The 27,456-nt window shown below is 42.7% G+C and overlaps 1 protein-coding gene across 10 annotated transcripts in view; it reads left to right on the plus strand.

The window, feature by feature from the left end:
- Nucleotides 1-25,474, plus strand: part of elavl2 (ELAV like neuron-specific RNA binding protein 2) — a 122,056-nt gene extending 96,582 nt beyond the window's left edge. For all 10 annotated transcript variants that reach the window (XM_072516919.1, XM_072516917.1, XM_072516914.1 and 7 more), the window contains 3 exons: nucleotides 6,328-6,553; nucleotides 21,978-22,016; nucleotides 22,826-25,474. In XM_072516919.1, the coding sequence (XP_072373020.1) occupies nucleotides 6,328-6,553; nucleotides 21,978-22,016; nucleotides 22,826-23,153 (593 nt within the window). In that variant the 3' untranslated portion in view covers nucleotides 23,154-25,474. The remainder of the gene's footprint in view (nucleotides 1-6,327; nucleotides 6,554-21,977; nucleotides 22,017-22,825) is intronic.
- Nucleotides 25,475-27,456: the final 1,982 nt, after the last annotated feature.

Consider the following 27,456-nt stretch of genomic DNA (forward strand, 5'->3'; position numbering starts at 1 on the left):
AGAAGAGGCATACAAATTAGCAAGAAAAAGCAATAGACCTGAGGATTGGAAACAGTTTAAAATTCAGCAAAGGCAGACCAAGGGATTTATTTAAGAAGGGGAAAATACAATTTGAAAGTAAATTAGCGGGGGACATGAGAACCGACTGTAAAAGATTTTATAGGTATGTAAAGAGAGAAAGATTGTAGTAGGCCCCTTGCAGTCAGAAATGGGGGAATTCACATTGGGGAACAAAGAAATGGCTGAGGAACTAAATGTGATGCTTCTGTCTTCACAAAGGAAGACATGAATAATGTACTGGTCTGAGAGCTTTAGTGAGGAGCTGAAGGAAATTGTATTAGAAGAAATGTTTTTTGGGAAATTAATGGGATTGAAGGTGGACAAATCCCCAGGGCCTGATGATCTTCATCGCAGAGTACTTGGAACGTGGCCCTAGAAATAGTAGATCCATTGGTAATTTTCCAAAATTATTTGGACTCTGGAATGGTTCCTATAGATTGGAGGGTAGCGAATGTAACCCCGTTATTCAAATAGGAAAGTAGAGAGAAAACGGGGAACAGGTCTAACATCTGTAGTAGGGAAGTTGCTGGAGCTCATTCTCAAGGATTTCATAGCACAGCATTTGGAAAGTAGTGGTGCAATCGGACAAAGTCAGCATGGATTTATGAAAGGAAAATCATGCTTGACAAATCTAGAATTCGTTGAAGATATAACTAGCACAGTTGACCAGGGAGAACCAGAGGATGTGATTTATTTAGACTTTCAGAAGGCTTCCAACAAGGCCTCTCATAGAAGATGAATATGTAAAAGTTAAAGCACATGGGACTATGGGTAGTATCTTGATGGATAGAAAGCTGGTTAGCAGCCAGGAAGCAAAAAGCTGGGTCTTTTTCTGATTGACAGGCAGTGACTTGTGGGATACTGCAGGGATCTGTGCTAGGAATCCCAACTGTTCACATTATATATTAATGATTTTGGAGGTGTTCACATTATATATTAATGATTTGGATGAGGGACTAAATGTATCATCTCAATTTGCACATGGTACAAAATTGGGTGGGAGGTGGGCTGTTGAGGATGCAGAGCTACTTCAGCGGAATTTGGACAGGCTGAGTGAGTGGGCACATGCATGGCAGATGCAGTATAATGTGGATAAATGTGAGGTTATCCGTTTTGATAGCAAAAATAGGAAGGCAGATTATTATTTGGGTGTAAATTGAGAGGTGGAAACTCAGCGAGACCTTGGTGGCCTTGTGCATCAGTCCCTGAAAGTAAGCGTGCAGCTACAGCAGGCAGTAAAGAAGGCAAATGGCATGTTGACCTTCCTTCATAGCCAGAGGATTTGAGTATAGGAATAGGGATGTTTTACTATAATTGTATAGGACATTGGTGAGGCCATGCCTGGAGTATTTGTGCAGTTTTGGTGTTCTCATCTCATCTAAGGAAGGATGATCTTGCTATGGAGAGACTGCAGAAAAGGTTTACCAGGCTGATTCCTGGGATGGCGGGGCTGGCAGATGAGATACTAAATCGGTTAGGATTATATTCATTAATGTTTAGAAGAGTGAGAGGGGATCTCATAGAAACATACTAAATTCTAACCAGATTAGACGGGATAGATTCAGAATGTTGTCGATGGTGTGGGAGTCCAGAACTAAGGATCATAGTTTGAGGGTAAGGGACCTTTAGGACTAAGGAGAAATTTCTTCACCCAGAGAAAGGTGAATCTGGAATTTGCATCCACCAAAAGTAGTTGAGGCCAAAACGTTGTGTAATTTTGAGAAGGAATTAATTATGTCTTGGGGCAATAAAAGGATCAAGATATATATTGGGGGGGGGGGGGGGGAAGGGGAGGCAGGATCAGGGTATTGAACTTGATGATCTGTCATGATCATAATGAATGGTGGAGAAGGGTTGAATGGACGCCTCCTACTTTTATTTTCTGTTTCTTTGAACAACTTGCACAATTCTCTATTTGTTTTGTGGGTTAGGCTGGTACAGCTGAACTTGTCAATTGCTAATTTGAGAAGGTGCACCACTACCCCAAATTGCTGGCGATCTTTGATGTTCCTGTGATAGTTTGGTAGAGAACTCTAGGCCTATCAAGCAACAATGAAGGAGCAGCCTGTAGGGTGGTGTATAAAGAGTTGGAAGAGAAAGATGGTGCATTGGTCCTGTAGATAGTATAGAGGCAGACAGTGTTTCAGGTGTCTAGCAACAGATAATCAAGGTGATGATCGCCATAGACAGTGGTCAAATTGTAACGAGTTGCAGTCCATTTTACCTGGTTATCCACCTATTTCTTGACACATCTATGGAGGTCTTTGCAATATAGATGTCACCTCGCTTTGAAAGTATGCAGTCTGATCCAATGGAAACCAGTTGTAGCAAATATAGGCAGGCTTCTTGGTGAAACCCACTGTGGTTACTGATGTACATGTTGCCATTTTCAACTATAACTACATCTCTAACTTGTAAAGGGTTAAAGCCCACAAAACTTTGGGGGGGGGAGGAGAAGGGGAGTGATAGAGACAATAAAGTGAATCTTTGATTCACAAGTCTGTAGGCTGCAGGGGTAGACAGTGCAAGTTGGATGATTTTCAGATTAAGATTCATTCATTTTTAATAAATAAATTTGGAGGACCCAGTTATTTGGTTTTCCCAAATTAAGGGCCAATTTTAGCGTGGCCAAGCCACCTAACCTGCACATCTTTTGAGTTGTGGGGGGTGAAACCCACGCAAACACTGAGAATGTGCAAACTCCACACAGTGACCCAGGGCCGGGATTCAATCCCAGGTCGTTAGCGCCGCAGTCCCAATTCTAACCGCTGCGCCGCGTGCCGCCCCAAGATTCATTCTTACATGTTTAGGAAGTTTTTGTCTGATGATGAACAAGTTGAGAAGTAATTTTGTTTTGCTTGTGTGAATTAATTTTCAGCAAGAGAATTGTCATGATTAAATTAAAAATGACTACAGTATGCAGATTTCTTTCTGGCAAAGCTATAGCCAAACATGACCATGATCTTTCAAGTGCATAATTGGGAAAGTATGGCCGTGACCAGTGAAATTGCCATGCTGAAGGGAGTACTAGCTGGCTATAATTTAAGCTTCACGTTGATTATCTTTCATTTCCTCAACTCCATAAAATAAGATTGCCAACACCGACTTGCATTATTTCGGCACATTGACTTCACGGGACTGTAACCAGCCAAATGATGACCATACAAGGGTCAAAGCTTTTTCAAAAGATGAAAAACTTTTTTTAAAAGACAAAGGAGAGGTTTAGAAACTAATTCCAGGGCTTTAGGCCCTAATTAGCTGAAGGAGGTGAGTGCACATTCAAGGATTTCAGAGATAGAGCAGGAGTGTGAGAACGGAGGGGTCAAGGATATTTTTTTTTCTGGAAGAAAAAGGACAGTAGGGAGAAAAAATGGGGGAGAGGAAGGGAACAGTAGGGAGAGAAAATAGATGACGTTCAAGGCTAAGGCATGGGGAAACTGTGGCAATTTGTCTTGGTGGCGAAGGGAGAGATATTGCAGAGATGGCTTAACTGACCATCTCTATCATATTCCTCTTGGAATATTTTGGTATTGGCCACAATATAGTTCTTTTGCTAAAATGTTTTGTAGAGATTCTTGGTCTATTTATTAATAGATGCTTGCCGAATGGTTTTGTCCATCCCGTCTCCCTCCACCATGGTTTTTGTGTTTGCTGTGAGTACATTAATCATTATTCACAGCAGTGTCTGCATGGTCACTATATGGAGTAATTTACACACTACTTCAATGTTGTTCTATGCTGAGCTTCACCATTTGATCTAGTTGCCCATCTCCTTGACTGTTTACTCCGGACAACTGAAGATTACATCATCTAAACGCATGGAAAACCGACTAATTATTTGTGCAGTTTCCATGTATGGACTATTTCCTGTGGAATTTGTTACCACAGGAAGTAGTTGAAGCCAAAACATTGTATGTTTTCAAGAATAGATAGAGCATTTAGGGAATCAAAGGATTATGGGGGGGAGCGGGATTAGGCTATTGAGTTGGATGATCGGCCATGATGGTGAATGGCGGAGCAGGCTGGAAGGGCTGAATGGGCCGCCTCTTGCTCCTATTTTCTATGTTTCTATTTCCCTTATACCAGGAGCTCCTTGAATTAAACTTGATGGTTTCGGCTCTCCTTCCTCCTTGAACAGAGGAGGCTCAGAACCCAAGAGTACCCAAATAAGAGACCGGTAATTTCTTCATCTCATTGACTACTATATTATGCTTTTTGGAGTCCACGTGGTTTTCCCATTTTAAGGGCACACATCACTTTAAATTGGCCCTTGTTTAAATGTGCAAATTTTGTTAAACCTCGAGGCTCTTTTGCATAGTAAATAGAGCATCTGTACTGTAAGACAACAATTTGGAGCTAGTTTAAATGCTTCTCATTGAATGATGCCTGAATGTGACTGTTTACCTTCAAGCTAGATATTGTTACAAGCCTCTGTTGGTGTGGTACTCGTATCACAAATTGTTTCACTGCATTAAAGGTGCTCCATAAATGCAATCCTGACATATTTTCTCATCTTTTTCATTGCATTCTCATCTCATTTTTCGTACCAGTCTAATATCCACTATCCATTTGTTTGGTATTCCTAAATTTGCAGAATGCCTAGTGAACATTGCGATAAGGAGGAAAATTTCCATATGCAATCTCTAGGTATTAGCACTTCATTTGGCATGCATGAAACACGACTGCAAGCTTTGAAGTCCTACTTTTGTTTATGCATTTGTACACATTTATCAATACTTTTTATGCTGAACTTCAATTGCATGGATTTAGTTAGTCAGTATACTTGAATACATTCTAGGTGGTTTTGATCTCTTGGATATTATACATCATGCTTCCCTGCCTTTGCTACTGCCAATGGGGGATCTGTCAAAGCACAAAACTGAATAAGAGATCTAAAGATGTGAGCCTGTCGGGCTGCATCATACTATTAAAATACATGAGGTTTGCATCTAGAGTGACAAAGATGATCAATGTAAAACTTTAATACTAGTGTACAAGACCAAAATATTGGTTTTGGTTGACATTTGCAATTTGGTCATGCATGTCTATGCTATGCTTGTGTATATGTGCTTTAAATAAAGGCAGAGATAGTTAATTGCAGCTTCAAACTGTATTACAGTTATACTGTCATTGAGTCTTTGGAGATACTTCAGATATTTAGGGCATTCTACATTATATGTTTTGGCAGATGCATATAAGTTGCGTGGCTCAACTCCCTATCTTCTAAATTGTAAATCTCGCCAGCCTTTCTTGGGGTATAGCTCTGCCTTTAGTGCTGTGCTTTTATTACTGTATAATTGATTTTGTCCCTATTATACAAGGAAGATGGTTGAAACTCTTATTTACTGTGGATCATTCTACCAATTAGTTTGGGACCTGGTTTAAAGCCAACTCCTCGAAGCATGATAAACTGTGCCAAATCAGTAATGTGCAGAGTCTGCATGTGTTTCTGAAGTCTTAGTTCCCTGAAGTACTAAACAACAATTCAGTTTATATTACTGTGGTGCTGAAATGCTGGACTGTCAATTGAATGCTGAGTTAATATAATGCAATTTTTCTGTGCAACATGATCACGTGTGAATGTTACCGATTTTGGCCATGAAATCAAGGTGACATTTCAGTATCCTTATCAGATTTGGATAAAATTAATTTGAAAAGATTTGACATTTGAAAAGATTTGCCTGGCACCACAATGTGGGTTTCAAAATAAAAATCTGTCGATGTAAGTTGTCTGACTAGGAGGGGCTAATTGATGTAAAGAAGCTTGCCTTTGTCCTGCAATAGTAATTTGAGTTGGTGGGAGTTTTATACCTCCAAGAAAAGTAAAGAAAAACATTAATTTGTTTGGCTAAAATGACCATTAATCACATTGCCGCAACATATTTACTGTTCTACTAAACTGACCACCCTTGATCTGTAAACATTACATTGTTGTAATACATTTTTAAAGTGGCAGTCTGCTCTGATATGTAGAACATTTAGCTGTTCGATTTAGAGCTGCAGAAATCGTATGTCTTGGGCCTGATTGAGTAAATTAACTCTTGGTTTGTGAAGTTAGGAATTTATAAATTCCAGCTGCTCTTTACTGCTATTTCCTGATCTCTAATTATATCTTTTCTAATTGTTTTGCTTTCAGTGCAATTTCAGCAGAAGACCTGGATGGTTAACAAATTGTCTGCCAATTCTAATTGTTCAGATCATTGAACTATAATTGAGGAAAAGGGTGATGAATTATACATGGTTTATTAATTGACTGCATTTTTTTAGGGGTGTCCAGGGGCGTTGGCTTCATTCGGTTTGACAAGAGAGTGGAAGCTGAGGAAGCAATCAAAGGTTTGAATGGGCAAAAGCCTCCAGGTGCCACAGAACCAATCACTGTTAAGTTTGCCAACAATCCAAGTCAGAAAACCAACCAGGCAATTCTATCTCAGCTGTACCAGTCCCCAAATCGACGATACCCAGGGCCCCTTCATCATCAGGCACAAAGGCTAAGGTATGTAAATTCTGCCATTAGGTACTGTTGCAATTTAAAACAGCTGTTTAACACCGATTAAGAGCAAATGCTTCATGGAGTTTGCCAAGAGGCTGAATTAAGTAAAACTGGCTGTTGACATTGATTTTTGACATGTTAGGCTGTGACCTGGATGTTAAAAGTTGTAAGATGTACCAAATATTGAAAGTGAACAATGGTCTTGATTCCCTGCTGATTTTATGTTGAAGCACAATAGCTTTGTGATGATTTATATAGCCATTTTGTTATAAAATTGGGCCATACTTGACTACTCCAGTAATTTGTTCTAATGCTATTGCCTCTGATTTCAGTGTCTTATTTCCTGAGTAGAGAATATAGTTTCAACTTGTTGTCTATCATTTTATTGTTTGGTCTTCACATACAAGTATCATCCAGGAAAAGACACTAGAGAAGAATGCAGTTTGATGCTATTTATTTGACACGTGTCTTTACCTACCCGACCCAGTACCTCAACAGCTTCTGTCTAATTCACAACAGGAAATGTTTTATTACTCAATTGATCGTACATTACAGTATTCTTCATTTTTGTAAAGTCTTTGTTGCTGTTGGGACACCACCCAACTTCAGTCCACTTTCTGAAAGTATTTTTGATTACAGCACAGACAACTTGATAGATGTAAATGTTGCTCTGATTGCTGTAGTTAAGTCTACTTCAGTCCTTTTTAGCCACCTCCCAAGATCTGGATGTAATAGATCCCCAACCATAGTTCCTACTGTTACAGCTAAGCAACACCATTGGCTGAGGTGTATGGTTGCTCAAACTAAATGTTAATAACAAGGTGTTGGCTCTAATTGCCAATCTAGGCTTTAATTTGTTTCTGATGGGGATGATGTGGTGTCATTGGCCCAATAAACAAAAGCTTCCTGGTTCCCCGGTATCACATTTAGGGGGTACCCCAGTGATGTGCTAGAGAATCCCTTGTGGAGGTTCCTACCTGAGGGGTTTATTGCCCAGAAGTGCTAACTTCCACTGGAAAAGTGTGCTGGGCTGCGAAACATCCGGCAAATTATTTTAAATTGCTAACTTCAGGTGGTTCTGCCAGTTTTACCCTGATAGTCTGAGAATTAGAGGGGAAAAAAATCATCTCCACTCCGAGTAACTATTTAATTTTTAAAAACTCAGTCTCGCACAGGACAACCCTGCACATACACCCGCCCCCCCCCCCCCCCCCCCCCCCCCCCCCCCCCCCCCCACCTCGCACAGGAGACGCCCCCCCCCCACACACACACACACACTCTGTGTGAACCACTTACATTTTTAATTATCCCTTTAAACATCACCTTTTATGACAGCTAGTGAGATAAAAAGGGGCATTTCTTGCCTCTCTGCACCCCACCGATGTGCTGCGCTGCTCTTGTCTCACCTAGCCTAAGTGATGACGGTTGGGCCAAACACGGGGCTTTGGAATCTGTGGTAATACCAGGTATTGCAGTACCTGAGAGGTGGATGCCCATTGGCTAGACCTAGGAGTCTACCATTGGCTAACACACATAGCTCCGCCCTGAGAGGCGGGGTATAAGAACCCATGCCATCCCAGCAGCCTTCACTTTCTGTATCGAAGCTGCTGGGTACAGTTCTAGCTGATTAAAGCAGATTAGTATGTCTCTCCTTGTCTCACGAGTAATTGATTGTGCATCAATTTAATCAGCTATTACTTCTGAAAGGCTGGACCTCCGCATCAAGCCGGAGTGCCTTCAGCTCCGTCCCCACGCAGACAACTCCGCTGGTATTTTTAAGCACTGGCTGGCGTGTTTTGAGATCTTCATCGACACAGCCGCCGACACCCCCACGGAAAGGCAGAAGATGCACCTTCTACGCTCCCGAGTCAGCCCTGCAATCTACCCTCTGATCGAGGAGGCGGAGAATTATGCTGCAGCTATCACGCTGCTAGAAGGACATTACATCCGTCCTCTGAACCAGGTCTACGCCCGTCACCTGTTGGCAACTAGAAGGCAGAGCCTTGATGAAACACTGGAGGACTTCTATCGGGCTCTACTAGTGCTGGACCAGAACTGCGGCTGCCCACCAGTCACTGGGAATGAGCACACGGAACTTTTAATTCGGGACGCTTTTGTGGCAGGTATGTCTTCTCCTGGCATCCACAGAAGGCTCCTTGAAATGGACACGCTGGGCCTCACTGAGGCACGGCCCCTGGCAGGGTCTATGGACGTTGCGTACAACAACGCACTGGCTTTTGCTTCCCGGGCGCACGGCACCCCCCCTGGGCAGCATGGCACCCCGTCGCGGCAGCCCCCCAGACTTTCCCTCTAACCCCGCAGGCCTGCGCCGCTAGACGGCCCATTTTCACCGCCGGCCAACGCTGCTTCTTCTGTGGCCAAGGGAATCATCCGCGCGCGCGCTGCCCGGCCCGCACCGTCACCTGCAAAGGGTGCGGCAAGAAAGGCCCACGCCGTGGCAGCGGTCGCCAGCAACTATCATCAGCCTTTGTTCCAAGGCCCACCGCCGCCCTCCTACCCACAGGCAACGTGTGACCCACGGGCCATTTTGCTCCCCCCCCCCCCAGCCACCACGCTGGGTGGATGGGCGCCGTCATTTTGTCCCTCGCCGACGCCATCTTCTGTATCCCCGGACTCCCCATGTGCGACCTGTGGCTGACGCCATCTTGGATGGGGCCTCAAACCCCCAGCGCTGCCGACTCCACGCTGCCTGACCGGAACTCCCCCTTGCTACAGCTGGCCTCCGTTACCCTGGACCGGCCTCAAGCCCCCAGCACCGCCGACTCCACACTGCCTGACCAGAACTCCTCCTTGCTGCAGCTGGCCTCCGTGACCCTGGACCAGAGTAGGCGTGGATGCTAGCGAAAGCCACCACAACGATCGCTATCATAGGCCACGTGACGTCGTGTCTGATGGACTCCAGGAGCACGGAAAGCTTCGTCCACCCCGGCACTGTAAGGCGCTGTTCCCTTGTCGCCCATCCCGTAAACCAACGGATCCCCCTGGCCTCCGGGTCACACGCAGTGGAGATAAAGGGGTTCTGCCTGGCGAACCTCACTGTCCAAGGCAGGGAATTCGGCAATTTCCGCCTGTACGTTCTGCCGCACCTCTGCGCAGCCACCCTCCTTGGGCTGGATTTCCAGTGCCATCTGAAAAGCCTGACTTTTAAATTCGGTGGCCCTATTTCCCCCCCCCCCCCCCCCCTACTGTCTGCGGCCTCGCGACCCTTAAGGTCGAACCGCCTTCCCTGTTGCGAACCTCGCCCCGGATTGCAAACCCGTCACCACCAGGAGCAGACCGTACAGTGCCCAGGACCGGACCTTCATCAGGTCCGAGGTCCAAAGGCTGCTGAAGGAAGGGGACATCGAAGCAAGCAACAGCCCCTGGAGGGCTCAAGTAGTGGTGGTAAAGACCGGGGAGAAACATAGGATGGTCATCGACTACAGCCAGACCATCAACAGGTTTACGCAGCTGGACGCGTACCCTCTTCCCCCGTATAGCCGACCTGGTAAACAGGATTGCGCAATACAAGGTCTTCGCCACGGTGGATCTCCAGTCTGCCTACCACCAGCTGCCCCTCCGTCATGGGGACCGCCAGTACACTGCCTTCGAAGCAGATGGGCGGCTCTATCACTTTTTAAGGGTTCCCATCGTGTCACGAATGGGGTCTCGGTCTTCCAGCGTGAGATGGACCGAATGCTTGACCGATACGGCTTATGCGCAACGTTCCCGTATCTTGATAAAGTTACCATCTGCGGCCATGACCAGCAGGACCATGACACCAACCTCCGAAAATTTCTCCAGACCGCGAACCTCCTTAATCTGACCTACAATAAGGAGAAATGCGTGTTTAGCACCGACCGTCTACCCATCCTAGGCTACCCATCCTAGGCTATGTAGTGCGAAATGGAGTCATAGGCCCCGACCCTGAATGCATGGAGTTCCCCCCCTTCCCTCACTGCCCCAAGGCCCTAAAGCGCTGCCTCGGCTTCTTTAGCTATTATGCACAATGGGTCCCTAATTACGCAGACAAGGCTCGACCCCTGATGCAGTCCCCAACCTTCCCACTGTCGACGGAGGCCCGCCAGGCCTTCTGCCGCATCAAAGTGGACATCGTAAATGCCACGATGCGCGCCATCGACGAGTCCCTCCCCTTCCAGGTCGAGAGCGATGCGTCTGACGTAGCTCTGCCGGCCACCCTCAACCAAGCGGGCAAGCCCGTGGCTTTCTTCTCCCGCTCTCTCCATGCTTCTGCAATTCGCCACTCCTCGGTCGAAAAGGAGGCCTAGGCCATAGTAGAAGCTGTGCGACACTGGAGGCATTACCTGGCCAGCAGGGGATTCACTCTCCTCGCGGACCAATGGTCGGTGGCGTTCATGTTCGACAATGCACAGCGGGGCAAGATTAAGGACAACAAGATCTTGCGGTGGAGGATAGAACACTCCACCTTCAATTACGAGATTGTGTACCGTCCGGGGAAGCTAAATGAGCCTCCTGATGCCCTGTCCCGCGGCACTTGTGCCACAGCACAAATGGACCGCCTCCGATCCCTCCACGAGGACCTATGCCACCTGGGGGTCACTTGCTTTTTCCATTTTATCAAGACCCGCAACCTGCCCTACTCCATCGAGGAGGTCAGGACCGTCACCAGGGTCTGCCAAATCTGCGCGGAGTGCAAACCGCCCTTCTACTGGCCAGAGAGGACACACCTGATAAAGGCCTCCCGTCCCTTTGAACGCCTCAGCATGGATTTCAAAGGCCCCCTCCCCTCCACCGACCGCAACACGTACTTCCTGAACGTGATTGACGAATACTCCCGGTTCCCATTCGCCATCCCCTGCCCAGACATGACCACAACCACCGTCATCAAGGCCCTCCAGGGTATCTTTACACTGTTCGGTTTCCCTGCCTACATCCATAGCGATAGGGGGTCCTCCTTCATGAGCGACTAACTGCGTCAATTCCTGCTCCGCAAAGGCATCGCCTCCAGCAGGACGACCAGTTAGAACCCCCGGGGAAACGGGCAGGTAGAGAGGGAGAACTGAACGGTCTGGAAGACCGTCCTGCTGGCCCTTCGGTCCAAGAATCTCCCAGTCTCCCGCTGGCAAGAAGTCCTCCCAGTGGCCCTTCACTCCATTCGGTCGCTGCTCTGTACTACCACAACCAGACACCTCACGAACGTCTCCTTGTCTTCCCCAGGAAGTCCTCCGGGACCTCGCTCCCAACCTGGCTAACGACACCCTGACCAGTCCTGATGAGGAAACATGTGAGGGCGCACAAGTCTGACCCACTGGTCGAGAGGGTCCACCTGCATGCCAACCCCCAGTACGCCTACGTAGCGTTCCCTGACGGCCGCCAAGACAGTCTCCCTTCGGGACCTGTGCCCGCCGGAGCCCCACACGCACCCGCACCATTGTTCCCACCCTCGCCCTCCCCGCAGCACCTGACCGGAGGGTCAGCACTGCCGTCGCCCCTACTCAGCGCCGAACAGGCACCGACGCCCCCTACAGGCGCCACTCCTCCCTGCCCACTTATCGCCCCAACAGCGCCGTATGGGTGACGAAGCTGCCAGGGAGGAAGACACCACGTTCCCGGAGCCACAACCGCCGGGGCCTACACCAGGATCACCGCCAAAGCCCAGACGCTCCAGAAGGACGACCAGGCCACCCGATTGTCTGATTGCTGCACCATAAACTTTCTCTGTTACCCTCAACATCACGGTACCTGCAATACCTGGTCCTACCATGCAAAAGGCGACAGTAACACTGGCCATCACCCCGCTGGGTCCTTTTTTAACAGGGGTGAATGTGGTAATACCAGGCATTGCAGTACCTGAGGTGGATGCCCATTGGCTAGACCTAGGAGTCTACCATTGGCTAACGCACATAGCTCCGCCCTGAGAGGCGAGGTACAAGAACCCATGCCGTCTCAGCAGCCTTCACTTTCTGTATCGAGGCTGCTGGGTACAGTTCGAGCTGATTAAAGCCGATTAGTATGACTCTCCTTGTCTCACGAGTAATTGCTTGTGATCCTAGCATGGGTAAGTCCTATGACGATGGCAGTCCGCCAGAGCTTGCCACTTTTGAGGATGTTACTGGCCACTGTACCTGGTTGTGATGCTGACTGTTAATTATACTGATACGAGTGGTTTAGTGCTTTGTTTCTGCCTTTGTCTAATCCTTTCTAGCTGACTACTGCAATCATTGCTACACTTTTTATCAAAACCCTCTTTTGCCTTAATTCTATTTCCTTTGGCCATCAAATTTAGTGCTTGTCAGCAAGAGTATCCTTATGGTCACCATACTTGCATCAGGTTGATAGTTTTATTTGACCTCTTCCGTCCAACAAAATTACACTTCATCCAAGCCTAATTGATTATGATGTAGCTGAGCCTGAACATTCAGACACTACTTCATTTCTTTACCTTTTAGTCATTGTGAGGAGTTTTTCAGTTAGAGCTTTGTTCCTTGGTTTAACCTGATATGAATGTTCAGCAATTGAGGAACTTGCTCCTTGAATAGTGTTGAGAATTTGTTATGTGCATGGCTGATTCTCTGCATTTTCCTTTTCTGACTTGATGTCTTCAAGCCTTGTTTTCGTATTTACTATGTGCAGTGAACTTGCAAAATAACTTGAGGCATGCTTGGGGAATATGATTCTAAATCTGACAGCTGATGGGAAGATTGTGACCAATGATTTTGGTATTTGTGTGAACTCTTGGATCAATACACTAATCTTAATTTTTAAATCCGTTTGCACTGATGTGTATGGCTGAATTATGCCAAAGGACAAATATGATCGTGATCCTGCACTCCCATGCAAATGCATATCAGAAAATTGGAGATTGCACATTTCATTATACTATATTTCCTGCTGATACTGCCACTTTGTGGGTTCAGCTCTAATGTAGTTTATAGTTGTTTGGGCTTGGAAGCTAATTTAACTCTGCTAGGTTGAGGAGGAATATGTCTGGAATTACCAAACTGAGGCTTAGACCATAAGACATAGGAGCAGAATTAGGCCACTCGGCCCATCGAGTCTGCTCCGCCATTCAATCATGGCTGATATTTTCTCATCCCCATTCTCCTGCCTTCTCCCCAGGTGCTTAGAAGGTGGTCAGTTGAGCCATTGCAGTCTTGAGCATGTGTGAGGTTTATCTCATCCCTTTGGTACGAATACTGTCGGTGTTGGTTCTGTTGCCCTTAGAATGTCACTCAGTCAATTTTCCTGCCTCATTGGCTGAGCTCAATCACATTGGCCGTGGTTAATACCAGCTGCTTTATAAAATATTATATGGACAAAAAAAGAAGGGAGTTTATTTTTTTGATTTTCCAATCTAATCTTTGAAGCTTGTTGCAAATTGCAACTAGCTTCAAAATCACCCTGAGCTAGATTTCTTTAATTAGAGACACCCACATACTGGCAGTTCCAGAATGGAGAGAAGTTTTTTTTTATGGAGCTCCAATCAATCATCTTTAGTGGTCACCAGTTTACAATTTCCAATTGAGAACTGAGCATCCAGTCTCAATATCAACCTAGAAGCAGTTGCTCTCTGGCTTTGCTTCAGTGCTGACCCAAGTCGGTGATCGTACACAAAGAGAAAGTGATGCCACGTGATGTATTGGCATTAACATAGAATGCCCATAAAGCATCCGATTTGATTTCGGAATTCAACTGGGCATAAGTCACTGTTGGCCAATAGATGCCAGTCAACATTTATTGGGAGCGCAATAATTTCAGAACACACTGGATTTAACTGAGGTGGTGGTCAAATGCTCCTGGTCTTTGCTGACTTGGGGGGGGGGGGGGGGGAAGAAAGAAAATGTATACACCTTTGCAACTCAGGATAACATTTATTTCCCCTGCTTTTGAGAATTGAATACTGAGAATTCTTCCATCTAGTAAATGTTTTAGGGCAGCATTCCAATTTTAATTGCTTTTCCTGTTAGCTGCCAGAATATGACGAGCATCAGTAGATGGAGCCTTCAGATTTTTTCCATCGCATTTCGCCAACTGCTTTAAGCATAATAGCTAGCAATTTGAAACCTGGAGATTGGGTATAATAAAACTAATAAAATTATATATTCAACCTCCCTAACCCGATCTTTCAGTATGAGGAATTAATTTCCATCTCTTTACTAATGTGGCGACCAATGTCGTCCTCAAATTGGAAATCTCCATTTCTAGATTTCCTTGTGGGAAAAATGTAATTCAGCAAATGAAACCCTTATTTCCATGACCGCTTTTGAGTTCTGACCCATAACCTGTGGAGGAGTTGTCCTAGATCATCATGTCAGTTGTGATAGCAAACTGGTATATTTAGGATAATAATGACTCGATTTGTCAGGACAACATTTTGGTTTCCAAGTCCTGCCCTTGTAAAGTTCAGATTTCTCATGGTCTTTTAACCCTCAGAAAAGTTGACAATTGCTTGGAGAAAGATGATGGCAATTAAACTGCTGGTGAATGTTATGCCATCTCACCAAGCTATTGTAATTATTGATGGCTATGGCTAGCATGCAGATGCAACAGGCAGAAGATCATTTTAGACTCTAACCGCTTACAATAAAACCTATATTTTTTATTTTTAAAAAAGGTGCTGAAGTTATAAGGCTTTATTAGACCACCTCTTTGAGTACTGTGCATGGTTTTGGTCAAATTGCCCAAGGAAAGATATACTTTGGATGAGATTGTCCGAAGAGGGGAGTTTGAGTAGAATGGGCCTATAATCTCTGGATTTTAGAAGAATACAAGTTGATTTTTCAAATGTAATCCTTTGAGGGTTTAACAGGGTTGGTGTGTTGAGAGGCTGTTCTCGTTCTCGTTCTCTCTCTCTCTCTCTCTCTCTCTCTCTCTCTCTCTCTCTCTCTCTCTCTCTCTCTCTCTCTCTCTCTCTCTCTCTCTCTCTCTCTCTCTCTCTTTTTCTCTCTTTCTCTCTTTCTCTCTTTCTCTCTCTCTCTCTCTCTCTCTCTCTCTCTCTCTCTCTCTCTCTCTCTCTCTCTCTCTCTCTCTCTCTCTCTCTCTCTCTCTCTCTCTTTCCCCCCCCCCCCCCCCCCCCCCCCCCCCCCCGCTAAAGTATATGCAGTCTCAGGATAAAGAGTAGGCTGTTTAGAACAGCGATCATTAATTTCTTCACTCCAGGTTATGGATCTTTGGGATTCTCTAGCCCAGAGGGTTGTGGATGCTCAGTTTGAGACGTGAAGACTAGGTCTTCAGCTGTGCCCCAGTGAAACCAGCATATCCATTGGAACAGTGTCACTGCAAGGCAGCATTGGTTGCTCATTCCGAGTGGTGGAGAGACAAATAGGATTTGAACTTTAAGGACATGGCTGCTTGTACAGTTTACCGAAGGAAAACTATTGAAGAAAGACTCCATCAAAGGGCATTGGGCAACTCCTTTTCTTGGAAGACCTGTTCTAATATAAGAGACCATTTGGCCCATTGAACCTGTACTAGCTCTTTAGAGCTATCTCATGAGTCCCACTCGCTTGCTCTCACCCTATGGTTTTTTTTTAGTATTGATCCAATTCCCTTTTTGAAAGTTACTATTCAGTCTGCTTTCACCACTCTTTTCAGGCAGTGCATTCCGGATCCCACCTTCCTGCTGAAATTAATTTCTTCCTTTCTTGCTTCTGGTTCCCCTGCCAAATTACCGTAAATCTCTGGCCTCTAGTTACTGATACTTTTCCCACCATAAACCTTTTTCCTTATTTGCTCTTGAACTGCTTTTGAGCACTTTTGAAAACTCCTGATCTCTTTCCAGAGAGCAATCTCAGCTTTAGTCTCACCATAACTTCTCGCCTGTTGCCATTTGAGTAAATCATCTGCCCTCTCCAAGGCAAAGGTGTCTTGAATTCAATACAACACTCAGCTGAGGTCTACCCAACATTATATTCTAAAGATTTGGCATAACCTCCTGCACCTGTACACTGCCTCTATCAATAATGCCAACGATCCCAAGCTTTAGCAGCTTTCTCATGATCTGCCACCTTTAAAGATTTGTGTACATATCCACCCTGCACCTGGTTCCTGAACCTCTACTTTAAAAAATATACAATTTTTGATTGCATTGCCCCTCATCAAAATATATTACTTCACTTGTGTTAAATTTTGTCTCCCATGTGTCTTGAGTATTTTCAGCAGTCTATTAGTAATCGGGTCAGTATTTACTGCATTTGCAATTTCATGTCACCTCCATAATTTATACTGTAGTCCAGTTCATTAATGAATTCAGACGCAGCGGTCCCAGTATTGACTTTTGGGGGAACACAGCTGTAAACTTGCATCCAATTTGGAAAAACAGCTGTTTGCCGATAGGCTTGCTTTCCACAACTTGGCTCATTCATAACCTGTTACCCCTTTTTAATCTCATCAATACTTTATATCAAATGCCTTTTTGAAAGTCCATAGAGCATCATCCTCACAAAACTCATCACCTCGCTCCCATTTCTTCTGCATTAAAATAAAATTCTTTGAACGCAAGTTTGCCATTGACATTGTGCTGATTTTTCAGTCTGATAGGCCATGTCTTTACAAGTACAAATTCCAACACCGATGTTGGGCCAACTGACCTGCAATTGCCATATTTATCCCTGCTTATTTGAATGTGGGTATAACATTTCCAATCCTTGAGGCCTAGGTGCAAAACATAGCAAAGGATGATTGCAGCATTGTGGTTCGAGCTCAAACTGCACTCTAGTTGCCTTCATGATAACAACAGCCAAGCTTTTTCTACCATCCGAGGAATGGCTAATCCTTTTGTCCAATCCAAGATCACCAATACCCTCTTTACTACTTGGACAGAATCCTCTTCTGTCGTGCTCCAGTATCATACTCGTGTCCTTTGCCTCCCCAAGATTTTATTTTTAGTCTCTATTGCTCCCGTTGCTTTGGCCTACTTTTTAAAAATTATTTGTATATTTATTAAAATAATTTTTGGTAGCTGCAAATATCTTGCATATTCTTTTCTCTTATTTCCTTTTCAGATTTCTACCCTTCCTTATTCACCTTGGCTCACAACTGTATTGCCAGCCATATTTGTCATTGCCATACCTCCCCAGGCCTGCCTTTAGTCATTCAGGAACCTCCCGTTCCGATGCCTGCCCTTATCCCCTCATGGCAATATCTACTCCATATCTGAACACATTCTCTTGTTCAATTACAGTTTTGCTTCCAAAACTTTTGATTCCAATCCACTTGGGTTCTTTTCATTTCACTGAAATTAGCCATACTCCAGTTTATGTTGTTATGATTTGTTCATAACGTCAGTTTACAATAGTTATGGTTAAGGTCACTTCCCAAAAGCTTCCCACAGAAATATGCTGCACTAATTCCCCAGAGCTAGATCTAGTGCTGCTTTTCCTGTGGGGCCTGGTAACACTAATCATAAATTTCTTGTACACGTTTCAGAATACCTCTCTCTTTGCCCTTAAACACTATCATGCTGTTGTATTTTTGGATAATTGAACTCTCCACTGAATATCCCTTTGCATCTACCTGCAAAAGCTGCTCCTCTTTTGAGTCATTCCTCTACTTCCAGTAGTGTAATACTTTCTCTAATGATTCTAACCATATAGTTTGTTGTTGACCCTCGTCTATGCAATTCTTTTCCAATGCCGCAATAGGTTTTGCCACCCTTTTTCCGATTTCCTGAAAACCGTCACAGGGAATATTAGATTGGCAATCCTCTTGTCTTGGAGCTGGGACTGTTATTGCTGCTATATCATCCCATTGATGACTTGTGTCTGCAGCTGACCAATCTTATTTGGTTTGGATTATGTGTTTCAACAATGTTAACCAGTTTGCATTGACCCAATTGATCCTATTTAGATTTGTCACTCCCCCACCCTCCTCCTGCTGTGCACACAAAATTACTCTCCCGCACAGCTGAGGCATTGATCCCAATTCTGTTGACGTGAAATCTGTTAATCCCGAGTTGGTCCCAGTGCCCCAGGAATCTGAAGCGCTCCCTTCAGTCTTTCAGTTACTAAACTGAACACTGCAAATTTAAAGGATTTGAGACTTTACCTGTCCTGGGTAGCTTGAATTTGGTTTTGTGTTTGTAATGTCTAAATTGTGCACATAGGGTGGTGCAGTGGGTTAGCTCTGCTGCCTCACGGCGCCAAGGTCCCAGGTTCGATCCCGGCTCTGGGTCATTGTCCGTGTGTAGTTTGCACATTCTCCCCGTGTTTGCGTGAGTTTCACCCCCACAACCCAAAAATGTGGAAGCTAGGTGGATTGGCCACACTAAATTGCCCCTTGGAAAAAATGAATTGAGTACTCTAAATTTAAAAAAAAAATAAAATTGTGCACATAACTGTATTGGATCTCCATAAACTCAAACATATGCTAGTATAAGGAAATTTAGCTAGGTGCTCTAGTCTTCTCGCAAAGGTGTTTGATCTGTTGTCGAAGTATAACTTCTAAGTTTGGGAATTGGAAGTTTTAAATGTAAAATAATGGTTTGGGATGTTTAGTAAACAAAAGTAATTGCAATTCAAGGTGTGGCATGTTCATTTAATGAGGTCTGAGTTAGAAATGAGCAAAAAACAAATGGGTTGCTGCTGTTTGTGAGTTTAAATTATTTATGTGGCTTCCCAGACCAAAGAGAAGGTTTGGGAATGGGAGATCCTTGAATGAATCTTTCAGGTGTGCTATACTGCACCACTAGGGATAGATTATATGGAGGAATTCTTTGGGTTTTGTGAGTATCTGAATGGTTTAATTCCAGTTGCAGCTGGGAGCAGCTTTGAGACGTACAGGAGAAATCTGCCAGGATCTGTAAGCGAGAAGCAACAGAGCAATAAAAGCTAGGGGGTGGACGTCTCCATTTTGTCGGCAGCCCGGGGGTTTCCCAACTATGTAGGGCTGCCCCACAATGGGAAACCCCATTGACCAGCAGGCGTAACTGAGAATCCCGCCGGTGGGTCAAGGCACAAATGTGGCGGGGCGGAAAATCCAGCCCAGGGTGTTTTCTGGAGTGAGAAAGCAGCTCATGCTTGAGCCAAGATGTCCATCATCATGAGTACTTTGGAGAATTGAGGGGTTAGACAAGATTAGAAAGGCTCCCAAAATCCCCTTACCTTGGAGAATAACCGGAACAGTGAGGAGTATAGCTGAAATTCTGAAAGCTGTGGCATGTCTCCGTTTGATCCCAGAAGAAGTGAAGGAGGGTCCTGTGAAGTATAGGGAACCTCTTGGGTGGAAATAAAAATCATCAGGGAGTGGCTGGCTGAGATTTGTGGGGGCCCCCCAAGTGGAAGGTTGAGATTTGCGGAGCCTCAGTCTGGCCAATAAATAGTGTTAAGCTAGTAGTATTTGCTTTGTTTCACTCTTTTGTATAATAATGGTTTTTGTTGAAAACGTGAAACCTTGTGAAGTAATTTCTTTAATGGTTTGTTTTGATCATAATCTTCAATTTAGGATTAGTGGATCATATTGTCATGAACCAGTAGATTTTGCAACGGGTTTCTCTGGATCTAAGAATGAATCGAGCAATCCAGCTCCTAAGTTTACACACAGCATGTATTTATAAATTTCTGGTTCCCTGCAAGCACCGAAAACAACTGTTTGCAAGAGATGCAAGTGAGAGTTGAAGGTTTTGCTCTAAACTGTGCTGGATGACTTGTATCACTAAGAAAGTTGTACACTTAATACTACGGATTCCAAATCCGTTTGGTGTAGATTGCCTTGTGGCAACCCACAGCAAGCGCACTTTCAAGCTGAGAACTTTGATTAATCTGTAGTTCCCAAAGTCCCTTGTTGCATTTGTTTTTACCACCCTAAATGTGACTGATCACAGTGAAGAAGTTTTTTTCCATTAAATAATGCATAAAATAGTTGTTATGACCACTGGTCGTGAAGCTATTCTTTCTTGTCTCTAGCAAAATTCATTTTGACCATATAATTCTTGGGTGCATTGAAGCTTTCTAGAATAGAGAAAAATATATTTGGGGCTCAAGTGTAAGTAACTTGTGTACATTTGGAGTTTCTTGAGAGAAACATTAAATTACAATCTGTTCAGAAAACAGCCTGGTTGAGCATTTGCAACTGGGTTTAATCCTGAATGGAGAGAATTTAGTGTAGATCTTGAGTACTTCATCAGAACCTAGTGGTTGACCAATCTCCCACTTGGTTTTAATAGCTAACCTAGGGAGAAAAGGGATCTTTTTATAATATTGCATGCAAATCCTGGAACCCAAATAAGTTGTAATTTAGTTGCTGAGGTCCTGACTTTGAGTTGGTGGACTTTACTGGAAGTGTTTTCGCAAAGCCTCCCCTATTATCAATTTCCAACGTATTGATTGAAAAATATGCTTCTAAAACTCTCAGCTTAGACAGATGGGATCCAACGTTTGGAAGACCGCATGGTCAACAACTCGCTTATGTCTCCAGATGTGGCATTGCTATCTAGATCATGTGGTATTGACAGATTTAATTTTGCCGTGCAGCATCGGCAATCTATTGACTGGTGCTTTGCTTGAATGTAATAGGTGAGCCATTTCAAGTTGGCAGTAAAATTGAATTATCAGTAATTTAAACAGTGTCCAAATCCCCCCCCAAAATGTGAAATTACTGGCCAACTCCCATTTGCTGATTTTAGATTAGCTCTGACCAAGCTACTCTACAGTACTGCAATCTTGGAGATTATCTATTCCATCTTGGCACATTGAATCTCATGTTGGTAAACTAACACCTGTGCTGGTAAACTTAAATTTAATATAGTCTCAAATCTCAACTATTTGAACAGACCATCATCAGTTTGCGAGCAGACCCATGCAAGTCTTAATATTTAGCTAAAAGTTTTTGCACTAGTGGTAAATCCTATTTTTTATATGGAGGCAGAACAAATATATACGGCCTAATCTACAATAAATGTTGTAGTTCCCATTCTTTCCCAAAATACATTACATTTCCCAAGTACAACCCATTGGCTTGGAGCTATAACTTGATTTCCACGCCTTGTCGCTCATTCCCTTTGAGTTTAAACTTAGAAGGAGGCTTTTTGTCTAACGGAATAAGAGATTACTGGGTATACAAGGGTGCTAATTTCTTAATATACCAGTTTCTCCTTTTTCCCTTTTTCTTCTCTCTTTTCTCCCTCTTTCTTCCCCCCCCCCCCAACCCCCTGCCTTCCCTGCACCCATCTGCTCCCAACCCCATTTCATTGAGCACTAAGGTGAGCCTTATTTGAAGATGGATGCTGAGTTGCTTTTGAAGGCTAGAACCTGTGATATCCTTGTTTTTTTAAATCTCGATCTGATTATGCACAGCAGCAAAATGCTTTGATTATCGGATTTATTTGTAAATATTTGAAGCTGAGATGCTACCTTCTGCAATGAGTTTGAAACGTTTTTGGGGGGTGTTATGGGAGGGAGGGGTGGCTTTGTTTTATGCACAACTGAATTGCAAAATGTGTTTCTTGCAGGTTGGACAATCTTCTAAATATGGCTTATGGCGTGAAGAGGTAATTAATTGTCTGGCAATACTTGTTTAATCTAGCCTAATTTTTTCCTGATTCACTTCTAGATTTAAAAAAAATTGTAGTCACCAAGTCTTGGGGAGGTGAATCACTTTTGGTTGAACAAGTTAAATTGCTCTCAGCTGACATCAGAATTTTTTTTTAAAAAACTTAACAGAACGGACATTGACTTGGATCAAATCAGTGATAATTCACCAGTTTGGAATAAAACTTGCTTAACAAATATTTTTCATATTCTGTGCAGATTTTCTAGCACCATACCTAAATATTATTGAACTTTTTCTAACACCAAATTTCCTATCTCCATTTGAATTTTTAATTGGATAAATTGTTGTTGAGTTAGTGTTTTCTTGAATGATATGAGAAATGTTTACTTGATGAGGACCGTGTTCTAACATCCTGATGGACCTTAATTTTTCTAAAGATGGACTTATCTGCCATAATAGCAATATATGAGACTCATTGACTGTCATCATAGAATTATGGAATTCCTAAAGTGCAGAAGGTGGTCATTTCAGCCCCTTGTGTCTGCACGGACCCTCTTCAAGAGCACCCTACATAAGCACAATCCCCTGCTCTATCCCTGTAACCTCACCTAACTGTTTGACACTAAGGGGCAATTTGGCATGGCAAATCAACCTAACCTGAACATCTTTGGGCTGGGTATAAAGATGCTCACAAAGTAATGTTTTTGATGAGTAAAAATATTTTGAATTCCAATATAAATTGATTGTATCTTTTTTTAATGTCAATTTGTCATCACTTATGAAGATCCATTGTAACTTTTTTGGCAGGTTTTCGCCAATGACCATTGATGGAATGACCAGTTTGGCAGGCATCAATATCCCTGGGCATGCTGGAACAGGCTGGTGTATCTTTGTTTACAATTTAGCACCTGATGCAGATGAGAGTATTCTTTGGCAAATGTTTGGACCATTTGGTGCAGTGACCAATGTGAAAGTTATCCGTGACTTTAACACAAATAAGTGTAAAGGCTTTGGATTTGTGACTATGACCAACTATGATGAAGCAGCCATGGCAATAGCCAGTTTAAACGGATACCGTCTAGGGGACAGAGTACTGCAGGTCTCCTTCAAAACCAACAAAACGCACAAAGCCTAATATGTAACATAACTGTTATATAGCTATTCAAAAAGACATGTTAAAGCAAAACTTTATATACTAGTGCAAAGACTTTGTAAGTCAGTGTTAAGACAGATGTATGACTATTTAGCATCCTAAGAATGAGAGGGTTTTATATTGCTGGTAACTTTGCATTAAATCTTCTTTCATAGCTTTTATGTTTTGAAAATAGACAAGAGGTGCAGGTTTTTTTTTTACCTGTCACAAAACATTCTAGTACCTCCTTTTGAAGGAGGTGGACCTTTTAAAAAGAAACTGTTTCAGCTGAAGGAAGAAAGACTCCTAGATTTTTACACAACTGCCTTGAAACAGTACATAAAGTGAATTTGTGAGGCTTTATTTCTTTTTCTTTTTTAGAAGAAAATATATTTTGGTCAAGTGTTTGATTTGCCTTTAAATTCATTGCATTTAAGTGATCAGTTTCAAAGAAATGTTGGTTTACATTTGTTTTCTTTATTTACATGTTAAGTAAAGTTTTATTTTGATAAAATTTTGGATTGGGAAAGGGTGGGCTGCAATTATACCTTATTGTAAGGTTCTTGGAAAAACTTTCTTTTCGTAACACAGTACCTTGCCAAAGAGAGAGAGCCTCTTTGCTGAAGTGGGTTTAAAAAAAAAGCATCTATTTTTATAAAAGAAATTTGGAGAAACTTTTTACAGGACCTGGAACAAATATTTTGACTTGGTTACTTTGAGAATCTCTTCATACGACATCTAGTGAGCTTTTGAAAAATTAAAACCAGGAGATTTCCAGTGGCTGGCATTTATTGGAAAGACTTGTGATGTAGAGATTACCTTGAAGACCTTTGTATTACCAAGATGTAGAACCAATGGGCACTGTGGGTTTCATTTGTATAATCAGTGGATCATCCTGGTTATTTGTGGCAAAATGGCTCACGTTTAATTGTGATTTCAAGAATTAAAAAGAGGCTTAACATTGAAACAGTGCATGCAAATATATCAATTATTGAAAATTGGGGGAAATATGTTCTTCCTGAAAGTATTCCCTTCTGTTAAAGCTCAAGGTGTTTAGTGATGTACACTCTCCTGCTGTATTGTCTGTGCTGGAATTGGGTGGAAAAATGATTGGATTTGCTTTGCAATACAGATTTCAAAGCAGTCGGAATAAATTTAGAAAATGCAAAAATATAATAGACTGCACCTGAGCATTGTGTAATGTAAATAAGTCCTTGTGTTATGGACCTTTTCTGCTTTTTGTTTTTTGACTACATGCCAAGTGCTGTTAAAAGAACCTGAATGCTTTGTATGTTTTTTGTTTCTTGTAGACTGCATTACACATTACTTGAAGTTTACTTGTTTTGTTGTCCTAATGACCAGAATTGCAGTGCATCAGATTTGTTTGTTGTTGGTCTGTAGATAGTCTTGTTGCAGCTCTTTAAAACTATAGTGACACTGCTTTTGTTATATATGCATTTGTGGTACAATGGGTAAAGCCACAGTTTGAACAAATATGCTTACATTTTCATACTAAAAAGGAAGATATCCTGTTGAAACGTTAAAGTAAATTTGCAATTAATGCTTAAATCACTATGGGGAGATATAGCAGTTCTTTATCATAACAGGAATAAATTTGAAAAACTCTATTTTCAGAGAAGCATCTAGCTTAACTTATTCTTCTAAGAACAAATTGGTTGTGGAATTGCAGTCCTCGACCAGGTGCACTGATAACTGTAGTTAAATGTCCTGCTTTGTGTAAACTGAAATGCTCATGTGCTCTTCCCCTTAGAACAAGCAATGTGCTATGCATAACAGTTGTACATTTATCTTTGCTATTGCTTTTGAATACTGTAGTTATAAATTCTCAGCCTAGTTGAAGTACATATACTGTGAAGCACGTAAAAGTGTGCACCCATGTTTTCATGCTAACCCACTTGCTGTCATCTAGTACTGATCTTTAGGCCTTGCACAGAAAGGGTTGCAAAAGGACCCATGTGCAGCTTTAAAAACAGACTTTCAGTTTGATGTTAAGGCCAACAGTTAACATGAATGTTCTAGCCTCTAGCCTATTTGTAGCCTAGTCAAATGCGGCAAAATTAGTGGGAAAGCATGTGAATTGGTCTTCACTTTACGATGGCTATCATAGCACTTAATAAAATGTAAGTCTGTATTTATTTGAAGTTGTAAAGTATGACTAAATTTACATTGGTTGAATAGAATGTATGTTCTTTTGAGTATTTAAGAGGCTGTACATGTTTCTTTCCTTATATTGTGTTTGGATCATTTGTACTTTTTCATGTTCAGTACATCAATAAACAAAAGTTGAAGGGAATTAAAACTTGTTTTAAGGTTCAGTACACCTAATTATTTGGGCTTTGAACCCAACTTTTATTTGCCAAGCATGTGGAATTGGGAAAAGGAGATGGAACTGAATATCTTGTAAATAGGTAATATCCCAATGAGAGAGAGTAGAGTTGCAGTTTAATTGCTATTCTTTCTTAACCTGACATGAATACAGAGGTGAGTCTTAACATATTGAAACCGTTCAAATTTAAAGCAATAAACTGAATTGTATAAAATTCTGTCTGGGTTATGACTGGGTGCTTGTGCTACTGTAAGTGCACATAGTGTACAGGCTTACCTGTTATGTACAGACTTAAAATAAATGGGTGAATACAATGTACTTAAAAAAACGACTTGTACCATATTCACATTCCCCAGTACCATATTCACATTCCCCAAGACCAAGTCTTCCTGTTGGCTCTTGCTTTAAGATCTCCACTCTAAAAATCCCAAATCCATTGCGCTTTTGTTGTCCAGTCCCTCCTTTGGAATCCCTTTTTCAATCTTTGGAGATAACCCCAACCTTTCTCCCACTGCTCATTCTTGATTTATTATATTGAAGGCACTAAAGTGTTCTTCTATGTTGAACAACTTCCCATTGTGTCATCTGCAGTGTACATTCATGACACAACTCCACTGAGAAGAAGGTTGTTCCCCTCCCCCAAACATTTTGCTGTATGCTTTAAAACCTATTTCTAGAATTAATTGTGTCCCTTTCTGACTTTCATATCCGATTTTAATTTCTGATTTGTTCAAAGACATGGTACAACTGCAGTTCAGGAGGTAAAGAGACAGTTCAATTGTGGCTATTCCCGCGTGCTTGATTCAAGATCACACCAATTTCATCCATCTATTTTGTACTGGCACGCTTCAAGTGCTTGCAGCATTGCACATTGAATTAATTGCTTTTGGAAAGGCCTGGAAGAATAAAATGCCATCTGTTTTTAAAATTGATTTGAAGATGTTTAGTGGAGGGTCTTGGTGAAAGTGAACAATATAACACTTGAGATGCAATCACGGATACTATTTCCACTTGGAGATTTGTCTGTCAGCTAATGTAAGTGGTATGAATTGTTATGTAACTATGATCTGCCCTGAACCTTAAACGCAATATTATTCACTCGCATGGAACAATTCTACTGCAATTGCCTTTAAACTTTGAAAGCTTTGTTGATTCATTGTGCCATTGACTTCATCCTATCTTCTGTGATTTGAATCCTAACACTTCTAATTCAAGCATTCCATTTTAACTACTCCCAAGCCAACACCCATCAGTTACCTTGCCAGTCTGTATTTGGTTGTCCCAAGACAAAGCAACCTCTAGACTGCTAAAGAAACCTGGTGTGTATCCAAAGGCTGGGGAATAGCTTTCTTTGCAAGTATTCCAAGGTTTAAGCAAAATCTTTAGCAGCTGCTTTCCTGATTCCAAGCGTCTTTTTTTCCACTTGTACAAGAAATAGAACTTCCAAGATTTTTGGCATTAATGCTACTGCACTGTGGCTGTTTAGTATAGAAATGCTACTCATTAGAGAAAATATTGCTGTAGCTGACTAGTTACCATCAGTCTTGCACCTACTACTGCTGCCTCCATTCATACAGTTATGAAAAAATAACTTGGCTGTGACTTAGTGGGAGGACCTCCGTATTGGGTTGTAGTTTCAAGACCTCTAGCGAGTTGAGTGAAAACTCTAGGCTGACCATTTAATGCAGTATTGAGGAAGGGCTATCCTCTTGATATGTCTGAGGCTCCATCTTGCCTCACATGGATGTAAACAATATCTTGCACTGCTGAAAGAAGAGCAGGAGTTGACCCTGGCAGTCCTAGCCAATAATTTATCCCTCCGTTAACATCACAAACTGGTCATTATCTCATTGTTTGAGACCTGGCTGTGTACAACTTAAGCTGTTACATTACCTGCGTGACTGATGTATTTCGGATGTTCCAAGGTCGTAGAATCTCCACGGTGCAGAAGGAGACCAT

This window comes from Scyliorhinus torazame, chromosome 9 (genome assembly GCF_047496885.1).
Source record: "Scyliorhinus torazame isolate Kashiwa2021f chromosome 9, sScyTor2.1, whole genome shotgun sequence".
In the NCBI taxonomy this organism is placed as follows: domain Eukaryota; kingdom Metazoa; phylum Chordata; class Chondrichthyes; order Carcharhiniformes; family Scyliorhinidae; genus Scyliorhinus; species Scyliorhinus torazame.